At 44.5% G+C, this 18060-nt stretch overlaps 1 protein-coding gene across 1 annotated transcript in view; it reads right to left on the reverse strand.

Annotated features, from left to right (window-relative positions):
- The window catches only part of DNAAF8 (dynein axonemal assembly factor 8), a gene marked incomplete at its 5' end in the record, with an annotated part of 84515 nt that overhangs the window by 59172 nt on the left and 7283 nt on the right, over positions 1-18060 (reverse strand). Inside the window, 3 exons of the mRNA XM_069030254.1 lie at positions 1815-2006; positions 15256-15415; positions 17351-17704. Of these exons, the coding sequence (XP_068886355.1) occupies positions 1815-2006; positions 15256-15415; positions 17351-17704 (706 nt within the window). The remainder of the gene's footprint in view (positions 1-1814; positions 2007-15255; positions 15416-17350; positions 17705-18060) is intronic.

An 18060-nucleotide genomic window follows, 5' to 3' on the forward strand; every position in this document is an offset into this window, starting at 1 on the left:
ATCCAGGGAGAAGGTTCCAGGAGGACAGACCATGCCTTGGCTCTTTAGGTTGCTCAAAGTCAGATGAAGCATAATGCACTTTAACATGCAGAATACATGAAAATCTTGATTATAAGTCAGAAAAGAGAGAGGAGAGACACTCAAAACAGCCTGGGAAGGCACTGGGGTGCTGCAAAATGTCCAGGGCAGCTAGTGAAAGAGGGAAGAAAACTCTGGGAAAGCCAGACACAGGGAAATCAGCAAAGCCAGGAGAAAGGAGCAGCCAGGAGCAGCCATGTGAGCAGAGGTGCCTGATCCAGAACATGCTCTGGATGGAGAGAAAGGCAAGTCCGAGCTACAGGACTGTGATTCCCTCCCAGGGTTCTGGTGGATACAGAAACTCCAAGCCTTGTTCTCCTGGTTTATACCATCACCAGTCTCTAGATGCATTATCAGCTCCATTTACTGCATTTACAGCCCCAAATAAAGGCCTTTATAAACATGTTTTTAACACAGGGCCAGGCTGGATTTTGAAACTGTTGCATGGCTCAGCTGGAGAACTCCAGACACCAGCACCAAGTCCTCCACTGCTTTGAACACTGGATTCCCATGGGGAATTCTGCAGCATCCAGAGGATCACTGCTCCCAACTGGCAGCACCCAGCACATCTCCAACGAGATCAGTGAGGATATGCTGATTTACACAAGCCAGTCAATGGAATTGCATGGATTACCAGATGAGAATTTGGTCTAAAAATGCCTCAACACTTCCAATTCTTTCAATGAAAGAAATGCAAACTTCTTCATTGCTATCCAGCAGCCATTTCAGAGCCTGTGTAGAATAAATGGGTGGATTTTACCCCAGTTTTTCTCGGGCACAAAGTCCATCTGAACATCTGACCCTACACCCAGCAGAGTGACACAGCCCTGGAAGCTGAGGTTCCTTTTCAGGCTCAGAGAGAACTGCTACAACTCAGAGCTTAGGGGGGTTTTTTCATGGGAATAACATGAGGGAAGAGAGATCACACTGCAGCTGGTCACAAGCTAACGAGTCTGAATGGAAAATTCAGGATCCAGGGCTGTTCCAGTGGCAATTTTCATTAGCACTGAACTAACACTAAAGAATGTTAGCAATGTTTTAATGGAAGCACGAACATCATTAACAATTAATTGTGTTTAAGTGGCGTTTAAGTGATTTAAAAGCCTGGTGCAGGCTGGCTGCTCAGAGTGAAATCTACCTGGACTGCATGGATCAGTATTGGTATCCCAGAGCCTTTCCCAGGGAAAAGAATAAGGCCAATGAGCAGGGTGGGAAGGAAAAATATACATTGGGGAGGACAAATCCACTGTTTTCCCTAGGGAATAAAGGGTAATATGGATGGGAAGGCAAGAGGATGGGGTGGTTTCTTTAGAGGAGAAAATCATGTGAACCAAAGGACAATTAAGATAAGGCAGCCCCTCACTTGTTCACAGCACTCTTGACTATCAGAAAGGGTCTATCCTTCTCTAGAACAAGTGGTAAAAACCAGGAACCTGTGTCCATTGCCAAGGACAAAGCCTAACACCCAGCAGTCACTTGTGACAACTGAAAATCTGGTTCAACAATTTTTCACTTCTTCATAAACTACAGACACAACCCAGCTCCACTGACTCTGGCGAAACTTTTATTTACTGACTCTGAGGTGAAACAGAACATCATTTCCACTTTGTTCAGCCACCGTTTTGTAGCTGTTGAGGGGGAAAAAAAGCAGATTTCAAGAGCAATTATGTATTCACTGGAGGTCAACACACAGCTCTCATCAGCCAGAGCCTTTTGTGCCAGGTCACTGCACTCACCAGGGACAGGAGCCACGTCACGAGGGCCTGGTAGATGTTGGCTGCTCCCAGCACCTTGTTGGGCACCTGCCCCTCACATTGATCTGTGGCCACTTGGCCACAACTTGCCAGCCAAATGGTCATCAGCAGCACCTCCTTTTTCACACAGTGGGATCCAGGCAACGTGTCAATAGCTGGCAAAAAAGAAGCTTCCTGTCAAAAAAAAAAAAAGATAGTATGAAAATGGAAGTCACTTGGATTACTGGAAGTGTACTCATCATCAGGAATTAATTACATTCATTGCCATCACAGAAGGGGCATTTAACACCCAGAGAGCATTTATCAAAGAGAGAGAATGAGCCATAAAAGCCAGGTTGTTCTATCAGTGACACCTGCCTGAGCACTGCAGGTTTTCTTGGACAGCTGTCACCTGGGTCCTCATTTAGTCCCACACTGCCTGGTGAATGGAAGGTTACACAGTCACAGCTGGAAAAGCGTGATTGAATTTATTCTGTATTCAAGACTCAGTGTTTGGGGGTTTTTTTTAATCACTGAAAAGCCCTCAAATGAGCCTGATAGTGTGAAAACTCATTATTTTCTGCTTTACCTAACATCCCTTATTTCAGAGATGATGTCACAGTTAAGGGAACTCGCCTCCTTTCTTTACTTCAGCATTGATAGTTGGTTATTTAGGATGCAAATTCCCTCTCCTTTAAGAGAACTGTTCAAGACACAACTTCAAGCTTGAACTTTGAACAGTTTTTTGTCCTTCCACAGCTGCAGCTGTAATTACTGCCTGGCTTGTTCATCCCATCTATATTCAATTTGCTGTCCCTGACAATTCTTTGGTAAATTAACAAGCAAGTCCCTAAAATCCCAAAGATTCTCCAGTACTGCTCCTCAACAGTTATGATCACAGAATCATGGAAGGGTTTGGGTTGGAAGGGGCCTTAAAACTCATCTTCTTCTACCACATCCCACAGGCAGGGACAACTTCCTCTGGACCAGGTTGCTCCAAGCCCCATCCAACCTGGCCTCATGTTCTCAGTTGCTCCATGTAGCCCATAATGACGATTTCTGCCCACACCTCTACACTGAACGAACCTTAATTTGATTTACCTGGATTTACTCTGAAAGCAAAGTAAGCTAAATGCAATTACAGCTACTTTAATTCTGAATTAAAATGTCCACAAAGGTGTTTCATGACTAATCCACTTGACAAGTTAATGTAGCTTGACTTTTGTGCCAGTCCTCGAAACAGACAACTTCTTAAAATGGTTTAATAAGGCATAAAACGAATAAAATCCAACAAGCAGCTCTACTGTGTCACCCAGTGTTTTGGAACCAAATAAAAACTGCAATTAGTAATAAAAGCAAAACAGCCATGCAGAGGTGTGTGATGCTGCAGATTTGGGTTAATTAATGTTACTGCAGTCCTGGGGTGCCAACAGAATTCCTCAGGGCTTTTCCCCCACCACTGCAATCCCCTGAGGAAGAGGACTTAGGGGAAACTCTAGGACCATGAGGAAAAAGTGACCTTCTCCTATATCCTGTGTTGGAGAAAAAAATCTTTCCTTCCTCCCTCAAGGGTGTGGGGATCAATGAGAGGAGGTAATTTAGGAGCTAATGATACAAACAGTATCTATAACTGATGTTTCAGCAGGAAATCTCCAACTATTCCAAACTTCCTCAGCCCAGCAGCAGGGGAGGGCTCCGTGGGTTTTCTGACCAAAATCAGATCAGAAGTTTATTTATTAAGGTTCTTTCTGAGTGAAGCTTTGATGAAGGTTGGACCTTCCCTCTGCCAACCTCCTCACCCCAACAAGAATTTAGGTGTAGAACTCGAATAACTTCTGAAATATTAAGGCAAATGAACAAAACAGGAGCTAATCCAATTTAATTCTGGGCAAGAATGGCTGAAGGAAGATACAACTGGTGCTTTCTGGGTATGGCTTCCCACAGCACTGCCCAGTTTACCCCAGTCTGCAGATGAGGAGAGTTCAATCTGCCCACATTACGCTGGCTTTTATTTGTGACAGTTTTAAGTTATAAAAAGCCTAAAATTACTCAAATGCTGGGCTATTTTTGGTTGCTCTGGCTGGAATTGTGCTGTCACTCAGAGATAGGCTTGCAGCTGATTGTAGTCAAGTGCCAACAATTACCAGAGTAAATAAGATAAAATTTCCTCTTCCCAAATTCTTGCTATTTTATTTTGCAATTACAGTTTATGTCATTGCAAGTTCCAGCCCTTCAGCTCAGTTTTCCAACCACCCTCCATCCCCAGCTCTGGCCTTTCTTCTCCACTCTCACATAACAGCAGTGCAAAGAGGAGCAGCAGCCACAGTGAGCAGCCAAGGAGTGACCTCTGCCCAAATCCACACCACAGTGAAACGGGGAAAAAGGAATTGCAAGACAGCTTCAGGACAGCCACATAATCCAGCCTTCAGTGCCAGTGGTGCTGAACTTGCACAGAGGCACAATGGCCTTAGACTGAGGGCAGGGATAGATGGGATATTGGGAAGGAATTGTTCCCTGGGAGGGTGGGCAGGCCCTGGCACAGGGTGCCCAGAGCAGCTGTGGCTGCCCCTGGATCCCTGGCAGTGTCCAAGGCCAGGCTGGACAGGGCTTGGAGCAGCCTAAAATAGTGGAAGGTGTCCCTGCCCATGGCACAGGGTGGGATGGGATGGGCTTTAAATCCCCTTCCCACCCAAACCACTCTGTGATTCCATGACAATCCCAAAGACAGCTACTATTCATAAAAAACTCATTTTAAAAAGTGGCAATTTACCTCCATATTATTATTATTATTTTAAACCAGAGCTGTTTATAATGACAGCAAGCCAAAGGTCGTTGGGCACAAGCTTGTCAGCCACAATTAACATCATTTTATTTCTGATAAAATAGCTCAGAGTGCTTAAATGATGCTTTTGTTGATGTTTTTTAAAAATGTAGTTGGCATTACTCTTCCTACACCTCCATGTTAGATTGGACAAAGAGTTTCAAAGACTGAAAAACATTACTGTCAAAGCTGTGAGAGGCTGGAATGACCAAGAAGAAGTTTAGGAACCAGGCAACAACTTCACAAAGATTTCCCAGCAGAATCAACTCATCCACTCTGAGGAGTTGCCCCAGTGGCAGGAGAGGCCAAGGCAAAACCAATTTTTTACTTTAATAGATACAGCCTCTCCTTTCCAGGTAAAAAAACCATCAATATTTCCCTCCCAGCACCTTTTCCAATGCTAACATGGAAGCAAGGCAGTGTGTTCCACCCAAATACCCTCCCTACTCCATTGAAGAAACTCTGCAGCAGCAAAAGCTCCATCCAAACATCCACTGCATGGAAAAGGAAGAGAAGCTGAACTCACCCAGTCTCCTCCTTTAGCACAGAGGGGTGAGCGAGGGGGAAGGGGAGGCATAGGAAGACTTTCTCTCTCATTGGCTGGAGGTTTAATCAAAATAATTGTTTTCAGCCCTGTCTAAATTTATCCTTCTATGTCATCTGCACCCTAGCTTGGATCCCAGATTTAAGAGGCAATCCCTGATGAATGGCAAATTACTGACTGCAGAACTCTTTTGCCAAACGATGCATCTGCTGTGGGTTTGTAAATGTGAGCTGATTTCTAAGTGCTGGAGCAGCTCGAGCTAATTTCTCTAATGAACCTTCCCCTCTCATTCCACAGCTGCTCTGGTATTCCATGTTCCCACTCTGCTGTGGACAGAGCTCGTGGTACAACACATAACCATGATGATTGTGTGGTTATGTCCCTATTTTCCACACAGTCACATGGTAAATGTAGGATTTTTAGGATACATTTAACAATTCTGGCCATCTAATGCAAAGCAGATTATCACTATTCCACAGCTTCTAAAAATTCTTGCATTAGATGAAGACATATTGGAAATGTCAAGTGTTTGTTCATTTTCATTCTGTAGGGAAGGAAAAATAATGACAATGCCATCTGTTAGATGATTTGAAACTCCACATTAAAGCGTGGAATAAACCCTGAAACCATTCAAAGAACTGCTTTATCACTGCAAAGTGGGAGCAACTGGTGAGAACAAGGAGAGGATCTGCAGTTCCTGCATGCAACTGGCAGAACACTCTGGAATTAGGAAGTTAACTTTTAATGACAAAAAGGAGAGTACAATTGATGCTTAATAGTCTGAATGGTCTTTCTGTAAGTGCATTTCTGTACTGGAGTCACTCTGTAGCACCACTGCCTTTCTGAGGATCATGCTGAGGTTATGGATCTGAAAAACACGATGGGAGCAAGATGGTATTGAAATTTCTGATGTGGACTGAGCCTCAGATTGCTCAAATGGAGGAATTATGATCTTCCAAAGCAGATAACTGCCAAAGGGAGATTGCAGGGATTCAGAGAGCTGTGTAATGGAGCAGTATTTGCTCTGATCTCCACAGTTTTCAATTCATTTAGGGCACTCCACATCATGGGAGTTTAAGTTAAAAATATAATAATAAAGAAAATGTCTTTGCTGAAAGTTTTCTTGCTCTGGACAATCATTCTTCGTCTTGGGTATGAAGAATAAAACCTCTTAACTGCACTAAGGGAATTCTCAGCTGCTTCACTGGAGTTAATGGCCCATCTGTGAAAGATGTGGATAAACCCTCTTCCATGGGAGGCAAGGATCTGGTGCATAGGATATGTTAGCAGAGAGATGCTGTGGATCACACAGGATCAAAATATTTTTGGTCCAAATTCATCAAGTTAAAAAAACCCATCAAAATAACTGGTAACAAATAACTTTTTTTTTTACATATAATTTCTTCTTTATTTTTTAGAAGTGGGAAAATTTTCTGTTAAAAGCTCAGCTCAGGTAACCACTGACCTGAGAAGTGCATTATAATTTAAATCAAAGTTACACTGAGTCTTATTGGAGTTTGTTTGCTTTCTGAGACACAATCATTAAAAATGAGAAGTGCCTTTTCCATGATTGGTGTTTACACTCCAGTAACACTTGGAGAGGCTCAGAAGGATTCCCAGCCTCATTGTGCTGGTGTTCTGAGCACATGTAACAAAAAGTTCCTCCTCTAATGAGTTTATACTCCTGGTTAATGAGAAGCAGCTGAAATGAGTAAAGGAAGTTTAATTACTTACACATTTCATATGAGCACAAGACTGGGACTCAAGAACTGGTGCCTCAGTCCTGGCTCTGGAATGAAGTATTTCTCTGTGGAACTGTAAAGTGAGGATAATATTTCCTTATCCTGGTCCCTGTCTAGCTGGATTAATTATCAAAAGTCTGTAAAGAGCTCGGAAGAGGAAGAGTGTAAGATTATCAACAAACTTTCAAAATTAACCTCTGTTCCCTTTCCTGCTCCTCAAAGTGTTGTGGCCTCTCAGCCCCCTCAGCCTGATCTTACCTGCATCTTCCACAACTTGTTCTTCAAAGGATTCCAATCTGCCTCACAAATAAAACGTGTCAGGACTTCCAGGCCCTCAGAAGGGAAGGGAACTGCACGTGGGCACTTGGAAATGCTGGGACAGAGCACGGAATTGGTCCTCAGCCATCTGAAATCCAGGCTGGCATTTGGTGCATGCTCCAAGCTGGGTTTAAATCCTACAGAAATGGCTCTACTTGGATACTCCAGGAGATTATCTGTTCCCTGCCCATGGCAGGGGGTTGGAATGAGATATCTTCCAACCCAAACCGTTTGGGATTGGTTCCATGATTCACCATACATTCATCAACTTAGGAAAAGCCTCTTTTTTTTCCCCGTCCATTTATCTCTTCCATGTATTTCCCCTGACACTCTATGGAAATCCACAAAGAAATAAAGGAAAATAAAGGGTCTGAGGGAGGAAACTGCTCAGGTGCTTTATCAGGAAGTTTTAGCAGAGCTAAAGTGGCTTGTTTTACAGACTGTCAGCTTCCAGTTAAAATGGATTGTGTCTAGTTTGTCACAGGCCCTGTGCTCTTCTCTCCAGCTACAAAACACCCTCCAGACAACCCTTCAGACCTGTGAATTTGGGGCTTTGTGATCCTGAGAAGTGCTAACTGCTTACAGTGTTCCCTGAAGCTGGTGGGAACTCCAGGTGCTTGGCAGAGAGCTGGGCAGAGCTCTGTGTTTGCAAAATAAAAATAACTGCACGATTCTTCCACTCCATAAGCTCAGATAAAGCCCTGAATTCCATTCCCTACCACTGAGAATAATGCCCCATAATGAGTATTTGTAGAATAATGTATTTACAAGTTGTGACCAAGCTTATCCCCCTGTGTGCTAGGATTTGGAACACAAGCCCAGCCTAAGTCAGTGCTGAACAAGAAGGCAGAAAGAAAACCAAGAGTGCAGTTTCAATCCTGCAGTTCCTTTAACAGACAAGCCTGTACATCCCCTTGGAAAAACAGAGGGGCAGGTTCAGCCTCCTTTCATCTACAAATAGCATCAGTGATCACAGCCCTGAGGTGAGGCCAGGAGTTGGGAATTCTATTTTGATTCCAAGAGAGACAATCACGGCAGAAAGTGTTTGTCTGTGTAATTAAATGTGACTGGCACTTGTTCACAGCCACTGCAAACCCAGGGCAGCTCTTCCTGCTGCCAGCACAGGGCCTGGCATGGAGCAGGCAGGACCCGAGGAGACAAAAAGCTCAGAGATGGTTTTGTGTCCTCCTGCCCTCTCTGGGATGAGAAATAGAATTTGGCTCATGGGCATTTTACATTATTGTCTTCAAGTTTAATGGGAACATCCTGCTAATGTGAATGGAGGAGGATTCAGGACCTCTACTGGCAGCAAGTTCATGCATGGAATCCTGGAAACTCTGTTCCTTTTCCTCGTATTAACCTTTCCCTTAAGCAACAGCAACCAATGTTCCCATCTGTCAAACTGAGGCAGGAGTATATTGAGGAATAAGCCTGAACTCATTTTAATCACTTCCAAGATATGCCGAGGAATATAAAGGATTAAATATCTCACATTATCCTGAGGCCTTTTCAAACTCCAGCCAGAGAAACAGCACTGCAAGAACTCATTGCTTTAAAAACCCTGGTTCTTCAATTCCTTCCACAGCTGGAAAAAGCACAAAAGTGGGAGCCCCTGGGAACCATCAGAGTGGCTCTCCAGGTTTACATGGAAGGTTCTCCGTGGCTTTTTGGTGATTTGTTGCATTCAGCACAGGTGAATTTCCTGGTTCTGAGCTTTTCTACAGCAATTTGGCTGGAAAGCCTCTTAAAGCAGCCAAAGGTTATGAAAGCAGCTTTACTATGTGGCTCTTGGACCTGCTCTGGTAGTGTGAGCAGAGTTGGGGAGAGGAGCCATCAGGATGGGAAGTACAACCTGCCCCAAGAGTGCCTGGGCACTTTCATAACACTCCTGACTCCGGGAACTTGGAGAGCAAACTCCTCCTGTGTGGAGGGAGTTGTTTGTTAACACAGACACGTAAGCCCAGACCCTCTGCTTGCCTATTAAGGCAAATCCTTAGGTGAGATCCGTGCCATGCAGAGCCTCAGCCCCTGGGATTTGTGCCTGCAGCCAGGGACAGCAGGAAGCAGCAGCTCCACCAAAGTGCTGTGCCAGCAAATCACCCCGTTTGCTTTCCCTGGCACCATGTGGGAAGATGAAGAGGAGGCCAGAAACACAGGCTCTGTGCCAGCTGCCAGCCACCCATGCTAGAAAAACACTTCCTTAGGATCTTCCATCCATTCTGAATGCTGTGTGCTGGACTGGTGGCACTAACAGGAATCTTGGCCTTCTGTCTCCGTGTGCTAAGTTTAATTCCATCTCTAATTGCCTTAGTTTATTTTTAAGCCCTTCTTGAGTCGAGGCAGCGGGTTCATTAAGTACAAGAGATTTTAATCTTGTTTCAGGAACTCATTAAATGCCTGGCAGGAAAAAAAAAGGAGGAATTCAGGGGCCATCTGGTGGCTGTTGGGCACAGCACTGCTGGCCACAACCTTGGCATCAGCCCAACAGGGAGAGCACCTGGAGCCAAGCACAACCCAAACTCGGCTCTGGTGTCAAAAAAAAAAAAATAGTGTAGGAAATATTCAGTGATTTTTACAACTACTGGGGGGGGGTTTTAAGCTATATTAAAATAACAGTAAGGGCTAAATGCTGTTGTAATTACATTCACACAGATGCAGTTGCTTTGGTCCAGTGTCAGTGAAAACATTTGGTCACAGGTGATTTGTACTACCAGGATCACCTTTGGAGTAACACAGATATAGAAAAATTCAACTACTGTGTCACAAAATCGTTATAATCATAAAAAGATTTTATAGGTTTCCTCAGCTTCTCCAAATAAAGGTATTGCACCACATTTTGGGGGATAAATTGGCATTTCTGCAAGGAAGTGGCACAAAACCTATTCCTTCATGATGGTTGGTCAGGCCTTTGTCCATTCCTTAAGTGGAGACATTAATCTGACTTTCTTACAGTCCTTTTCCTTTATGCATTTTCCACCCAGCAATAAAAGTGGTGTATTTTTAAATAGTGCTGAGGCCATCACCTCAGTGCAGCCATGTGAGCAGCTCCAGTGGAGCTGAGGAGGTGCCCAAGTGCTCCTGGTCCAGCTGGTGAAGTGCTGGGTTGGGATCCCAGGATCCACAACGTCCTTGAACAACCCAAAGATGGAAGAAAAGGGCAATTTCCAATGTTGATGTCAGCACTATTGCCTTAAAAAGATCAAAACACCCATGGAACAGCAACAGCAATCACAGGCACCTATTTAAGGAAGACAGGTAAAGAATCAAAAGCATTTCACTGACAATTTGCAGATCAAGGCACCTCCTACTTAAAAATAACTTCTGGGGTCAGTAACTGAACTAAAAATACTTGTACAAGTTTTGGAAATCAATCCCTACTTTCAGGCAGACCGTGCTGATGCAGGGTAATTGTCCCAGCAGCAGAATGTACAGCACTCCAGCACCCCTCTGGATGGTAAACATGGATTTTGTCAGGGATTCTCCCCTGAAGAAGTATCAGATCAAAGAGAGAACAAGGCCATCAAAGGGCGAGGAAGGATTTGACCATAATATATTGGTAATTTTGTGGCAATGCAAGTAGAAAATCTTGTGGCTGAGAATTCTGCCTGACACCAGTGAGCTGAGTCAAGAGTGTGTTAACAGGAAAAACCTGCTGATTTTGACAAAAAGGTGATGGAGCCTGTGTTTACAAGATGGAAAGGAAAGTACCCACATCATCTATTTGTTAAGGTAGAATGACTCTGTTGTGCCTGGATGTTTTTGTTTTGTAAGGCAGCTGTAAGGCTAAGCTGCAATGAGATGAGGATCATGGTAATATAATTACTAATACGAGGTTAGCCCAAGTGATTGTGAATGCCAAGAAAAATGAGATGCCTCAGTATGAGTCAACACATTCATTTCCCAACCACCCTGGCTGTGTAAGGGAGATAAAACAGTGTTTATAAGGGGCTGGTTACAAGGTGGCTCCTAATAGCTCTCCAACAACATTATCTTGTTCTGCCATATCATGATAAAGCAATAAATGGAGAATCAAGCTGAAGACCTGCTGAAAGCACCTACTTTGTCCCAATAATAAAAGAGATGAATCCAAGCTAAATTCTAGTTGTGTGTTAAATGAATTCCAGGGCTGGATGGGAAGTGTCAGGGCCATGCCAGGGCTTTGGCTGCAGTGTTCAAGGCCAGGTCTGACACGAGCTCAGGTGTGTCACTTCACACGGGGCTGCTGGGAAAGGAGCTCTGTGAAGCTGCTTTTTCAGCAGAGACATTTCCCTTGGTCCTGGACAAGCTGCAGAGAGCTCTGCCTCAGCCTGGCCTCACCTCCCTCACCTGCACTGAGCCTGCACTGACTGCTCTGACTTGGTGGCTGCAGCTCAGCTCTGTTTCATCACTCCAGACCCCCTGGGTGGGTGATCACTGGGCTGACCCTGGGTCCTGTTCCTGCCTTGGCTTTCTGCCCTTGATCTTGGACCTTCCTCATTCCCACACATTTGCCTACTGGCCACCCTCACTGGGGCTGCTCTGCTGCTCCTTGGGGACCGTGGGACTGCCCTCCTTGCTGGTGGGGACTGCCCTGCCTGCCTTGCTCTCACCTGCAGATGCTGCTTTATCTTCCCCAAAGGGTTCCCAGTGCCAGAGGGCAAGGATGGATGGGATATTGGGAAGGAATTGTTCCCTGGGAGGGTGGGCAGGCCCTGGCACAGGGTGCCCAGAGCAGCTGTGGCTGCCCCTGGATCCCTGGCAGTGTCCAAGGTCAGGCTGGATGGGGCTTGGAGCAGCCTGGGCTAGTGGAAGGTGTCCCTGCCCATGGCAGGGGGTGGGACTGGATGGGATTTAAGGTCCCTTCCCACCCAAACCATCCTGTGATATCCTTAGAATAACCTGCTTGTGCTGCTCCTGACATAAAACTCAGTTCTGACTCTGGCAAAAGTTACCTCCATTTTCTGGATCCCACCTAATGGGAAAGTGGTAGGAAAACAACATCAGCACTAAGTTACTTAGCATAATAAGCAAGATGAATGAAGAGACAGATCAAACCCATTTCATTTTACATCCTCCATTTAACTGCTTTTCATACTGGAAGCATTCCTTCTGTCTCCCTAACACTGCTCAAATACTGAAACAAACCCTGTGTTGTTCTTCTTAAGCTACTAATTCATCCTGGCCCTACAGCAAGGATCACACCACCTCTCTGCTGGCTTTCACAGAACTCTAGGTGCTTACATCAGTTCTGAACCAGATCCAAAGGTTAAAATGTGGTTAAGGAGCCCAATTTCAGAAGAGATCAACTCATGCCAGTCTTAAATTTCATTGAAAGTTTGGGTGGTGCAGAAAAGGGGAAAAAAACCCAAAACAAATCACCAAAACAAAACCAAAACATAGCATTTAAAAAAATCCAGTTCTTCCCTGAATTATTTTTAAAACTAAGAGGTGGGCCAGATTGCCCAAGTATTCAGACACCTAAAGACATGGACTTGACAGGCAGAATTCTTAGAAAGAACCCACTGATTTCCCAGAGAATTGGCACCTGCATGTCTTGAAAATCCACTGGATCTCAGCCCCTTCTTTAGCTGAAGTGAATTCTCAGTCTCCCACGTTTACCTGCACTGTGTTCAAAGTGCTCTCCCCAACCCCGACTCTCAGAGTGGAGCTGAGGACAGAGTTTGACTGAACTGGGTTGAGAAAAAGGAGACAGCACCTGAAATCTGCTTTTACATTTTAGACAAGAACTCTAATGTAACCCTAATGCAGCTTTTAAAATTTCCTTTGCCAGTCTTTCCCAGCACCTCAGCTACAAGAATTGCAGATTTTCTAAACTTTCCCTCTGATTATTATTCAATTCAATTATTTATGTACATTATAAATGGTCAGAGGAATTCTGGAAACTATGACAAGTGTTCCAGATCTGAACATCTATCACTGCCAAAACAAAGGACTTACAAAACAAATTTGCAAGTGTACTACTCTGTCAACCACTGGGGCTTGTTCTTTGAATATACATGTTTATATATAGATATTAGATATTTTCACTGAGACATAGCTGCCAAATTACAGGGGCTTTTAGTTTCAAATGTCAAAACAGTCAAGTTTTTCTGTCTGTGTTCATAAAAAAAGGAAGAAAAGAAAACCCTGTTCAAATTCAAAGAAAAAATGCTGCTATCAAGGCAGATTTCAAGTAATCTTCCAAAGGACTGTTGTATTTGATAGATGATGTTGATACATTTTTTATTCTTAATTTTAATAATGAATATTTCTGAATAAGAACTAAGAGCAGAGTTGCCCAGACAACAGGGTTATTATGGCTTGTGCTGATTTGCTTTTACCAACAGTGCCTTGGGAGGTCAGGCAGGTTCCCCCGGAGCAGGCTGGCACTCAGTTTGGAATCATGGAATGCTTTGGGTGGGAAGGATCATAAAGATCATCTCATCCCACTCCCTGCCATGGGCAGGGACACCTTCCACTAGCCCAGGTTGCTCCAGCCTGGCTTTGGACACTGCCAGGGATCCAGGGGCAGCCACAGCTGCTCTGGGCACCCTGTGCCAGGGCCTGCCCACCCTCCCAGGGAGGAATTTCTCCCCAATATCCCATCTATCCCTGCCCTCTGACAGGTTAAGCCCCTTGTCCTGTCACTGTGTAACAAGTCCCTCTCCCTCTCTCTGGGCACTGGCAACAGTTTGCCCAGGCAGCAGGAGCCTGGGCTGGTGAGAAATGCCCATGTCCCTGCTGCCACAACTGCAACATCATCCCATCTCTTAGGGGAATATTTACAACTTCAGTTCCAGCACAGATCCACCCTGAGCTCTGCTCGAGACAAAGCACATCATCGAGCCCATCCTCATTTTATTGGCATCAGCACAGCAAATATGGGAAATGACCAAATACAGAGGAATTCTGCCTTGCCTGGTGCATTGTCAGGAAGGAGAGAGCAAGGCCCACGTGGATTTCTGAGGAGCAAGTGAGTGTCTGCATCTTAATAAGGGCTAACTGGAAGGGGGTGGTACCTGCCAGCAGCCAGGGAGGAGCAAATCCAAGGATCCACAACCTTTATACCTCTAAAGCAGAGCTCTGGGCACTGTGCTGTCCTTGTCAAAGCAGGCTGGCAGAGGGAAACTCAGCTGGGAGCTTTTTAATCCTTTACTCCTCCTCACTGACTAATCCAGTGCTAAATAAAATGAGCTTTTAAATCTCCACAAACACAGTAATCAATTTACAAAACAAACCTGAATGGTCTAGCCCCAAATTTAGGGGTGTGAAATCTTTCAACTTTTGCACTGACAAAAGAGCTTTGTTACTGGCATTAGCCCAAATAAATCATTACTGTGGATTCATGGTGATTCTGCAGTTTCTCACCTCCTCTCACCTTCTCACCTGGCCTTGTGTTCAGCAAAATCAGTGCATGGATGAAGCAGGACTGCTTATCATGGAATCATGGAATGGTTTGGGTTGGGAGTGATCTTAAAGCTCATCTCATTGCAACCCCTCTGCTAAGGGCAGGGACAGAGATAAATCTGAGGAGGAGGAACAACATCCCTGTCCTCCAAGCCATATTTAGGCTTTGGGGGAAAATCAGGATCATTTCATACCCCTTATCAGAGTAAAACCTATTATTAAACCCACAGTCCTCAAAACCTACCCACAAAAGTGAACTATAAAGCTGCTGGGGGCAGACAGCAAGACAGGACTCAGCAGAAAGAGTAAAAATACTTCACTTTTTTAGAAAAAGTTATGAAAAATCATGTGGGAGACTCTGGCTCCTGTGAAGTAGATGACACTGAGGCCACTGATTTCAGCAAGCCCTGACAGGTCAGAACTGGAGGGCAGCTGCTTGGGGAGCTCTCCCTGCACAGGAAAGTGGGGAATTCTTCTCCCTTCCCTTAGAAGAGCTATAGGGCTGCTCCTCTCCTCAGGTAATGCTGCTCCATGACAAACAGATTTGAAATAATGCAATAAAAAAGACTTTTTGCTCCCAGTTGCCCGTGGCAGGGAGCCCCTGCCAGGCCCAGCCTACCCTGAGCCACTGACCATGTGGAAGAGGAGCGGGGTGTTCTCTGCCATGGGCTGCTTCCCACACACCGAGTGCTGAGGCTGCCACTGCTCCAGCTGCTCCTGCAATCTGCATCTCCTCTGCCTCTCTTTCATCTCCTCTTCCTTTTGGGATAGCTCTCTTTCACTTCCTTCTCTCCTGAAAAATACACAGATTAAGCTTTTCACTTGGGTAAAAAAGCCACTTGTTCATGTGGTTGCACTTCTTTTCTTCTCATATTTACACCACACACTTGAGGGGGAATCATGACATGAAAGGCTAAAATAGATTTAGAAAGCAATTCTGGTGCTTGTGGGGGACACAAGAACTTGGCAGTGGATGAAATCATCTTCGAAGAAAAAGAAAAAAACCTCAAAGAAAAGGAGCAGAGATCAAACTTCTGATAAGTGGTGATGATCTATCTGGAGATCAACATTCCTTTAAGCAGAGATGTGTTTGTGATGTGTCACTCCCCATCCCCACACCAAGATTCCCAGTCTAACCCCATTTCCTTTCCTATTTGCTGTAGGGTAGGGTAGGGTAGGGTAGGGTAGGGTAGGATAGGATAGGATAGGATAGGATAGGATAGGATAGGATAGGATAGGATAGGATAGGATAGGATAGGATAGGATAGGATAGGATAGGATAGGAGAGAAACGTCCCCTGACCCCAAGACCTCCCATCTTTCTACATTTGGATGCCTGCAGGAAGATTTCATCTGCCATTTCCATGGCAAATACAAAGTTGAATTTCTTCTGAATTCTTCCAGCCCCAGGTGCCTCAGCAGTAATTAGAATAGCAAGAAAGAAAACGGAAAACATTTCAAACCATTGAGTTCTTACTCAGAGACAATAAATAACCCACATTCTTGCCTGGCCATGGGCTGCCATCTCAGGCTAACAGGTAATCAAAATGGAGTTTAGTAGTCCTGATGGAAGCAATGAGCTTAATGTCAGGAATTCCAGAGGGAAAAAGCCCTGCCACCAACCACCTGCCATTTAAAGCAAGTACACAGGAGCTGAGGTGTCTAAGTGGCAGGGCAGGAAAGTGTTTAACTCTGACACAGTAACAGTCTCCAGAGCAGGCAGATCCTAATTCTTTCCAGGGCTCATATGTCAAAGTCAGAATGTTAAATTTCACTCCGAAAATAGCAGGATATAACCTTTGAAAAGGCAGCATAATGGAGCTCTCCCAAATAGTTGGGCAGGTGCACAAGGCAGCCACCTGATTTCACTTTGAAATTAGACCTTCTGCAGAATACACTACATTAAACTAAGCCCAGGGAGGCAGAGGCCCAAATAACTCTGCAATTTCCTCAATTGATATTACTCTTATTTCTATTTTTTAAAGCTTTCCAAGATATTCCTGTGGCATTCCTCACAAGTGTACTTTGTAACTTCAAGATCTTGCACTTTTCTTGGTGGCAAAGAGTCAGAATTCCTTTGTTTGGAAGAAAAAATTACAAGGGGAGACTGATACATCTTCCAGTTTTTAAAAGGTGTTCTATACTGAGAAACTGAATAAACCATTATCCATTCCTTCTGGGAACACAACAAAAATAAGCTTAAATTGGAGAGAGGCTCATTTAAATTAGACTTAATGAAAATCTTTACAACTCTAAGGATAATTTTAAACAGTGAAATGTACTACCTGGGAGTCAAGGAATCCTCACCATTGAGGATTTCAAGACCAAGTTCTATAAAGATCAGCCAGGAGATATTAGATTTTACCTCACTCTTTACTGGCATGGGGAGACTGACCCTTCCAGCCCTATTTTCTAGGAAGCTGTGCCTAGGAAAGCTCTGTGCTGTTGTTCCTAGAGGAGATCAATACTGTGTTATCCTCCTCTTCTACAGAAGAAAAGCTAAAGAAAAAGGCTCCATTTACAATGTGCCATAGCTCATCTAATGCCAGGCCCCACTGAGGCTGCCTCTAACCCTTCCAGCAGTAGCTGCCAGGACTGTTGTTCTTTCCAGGTAACAAAACCAGCCATCCTTTTGCTCCAAGTCACAGCCCAGGTAAGCAATGTTCTTTAATCCTGGACAATTAGAGAAGCCACATCCAAACCCGCTGATTACTTTTCTTGTGGGATACCTTGGCAATTGTGCTGTAATTAGAGGGCACTCTGGAGCATTTCCTGCATTTTGAATCTCCTCAGTTTCCATTTTGTTCTCTTTTTCTGTGTCAGCTCTGTTGTCCCCACAGCTTGGAAAGGGAGGACTTTCCTTGCCTGGTTCCAATCTTATCAGTTTCCTGGGAACCACCTCATTTGTCTCTTGCCTCACTTCATGAGATTGTTTTTGACTTATATGAGAGGAACCTCTGTCCTCCAGCCTTTCTGGATGCAGTTTCTCAGCTGGAACAGACGTTTTATGAAGAAGCTCCAAGGCCTCCTTCCGGGCTGCTCGGAGTTGTTGCAGTAACAGGCTTTTCCCTGAGCAATTCCTCCTGCAAAGGAAATAAAAACCTGATTTCATCAAGATAAAGCACTATAGGAATAAACTCACTCTCTGAGGAACTTCTCCTACAAATGAGAGCTCAAAACAAGGACTGGGCATCTACAGGAGCAGTAACTGTGGGTAACAGCAGCACCAGCACTCAGGTGACACAAACCACTACACAGCCAGAACATAAAATTCATCTTCCTGGCAACTTCTTCTGCATCCAGGCACAACACAAACACCTACCAGAAGAGCCCTGAACAAATGTATGGTTGGCATGGAAATCAGAGCCTATAGATTTTTGTCCCCTTTGGATACAGGGGGTGGGGTTCAAATACATGCAAATGAAAAGTTTCTTTTAAT

Source organism: Aphelocoma coerulescens, chromosome 14 (assembly GCF_041296385.1).
Source record: "Aphelocoma coerulescens isolate FSJ_1873_10779 chromosome 14, UR_Acoe_1.0, whole genome shotgun sequence".
In the NCBI taxonomy this organism is placed as follows: domain Eukaryota; kingdom Metazoa; phylum Chordata; class Aves; order Passeriformes; family Corvidae; genus Aphelocoma; species Aphelocoma coerulescens.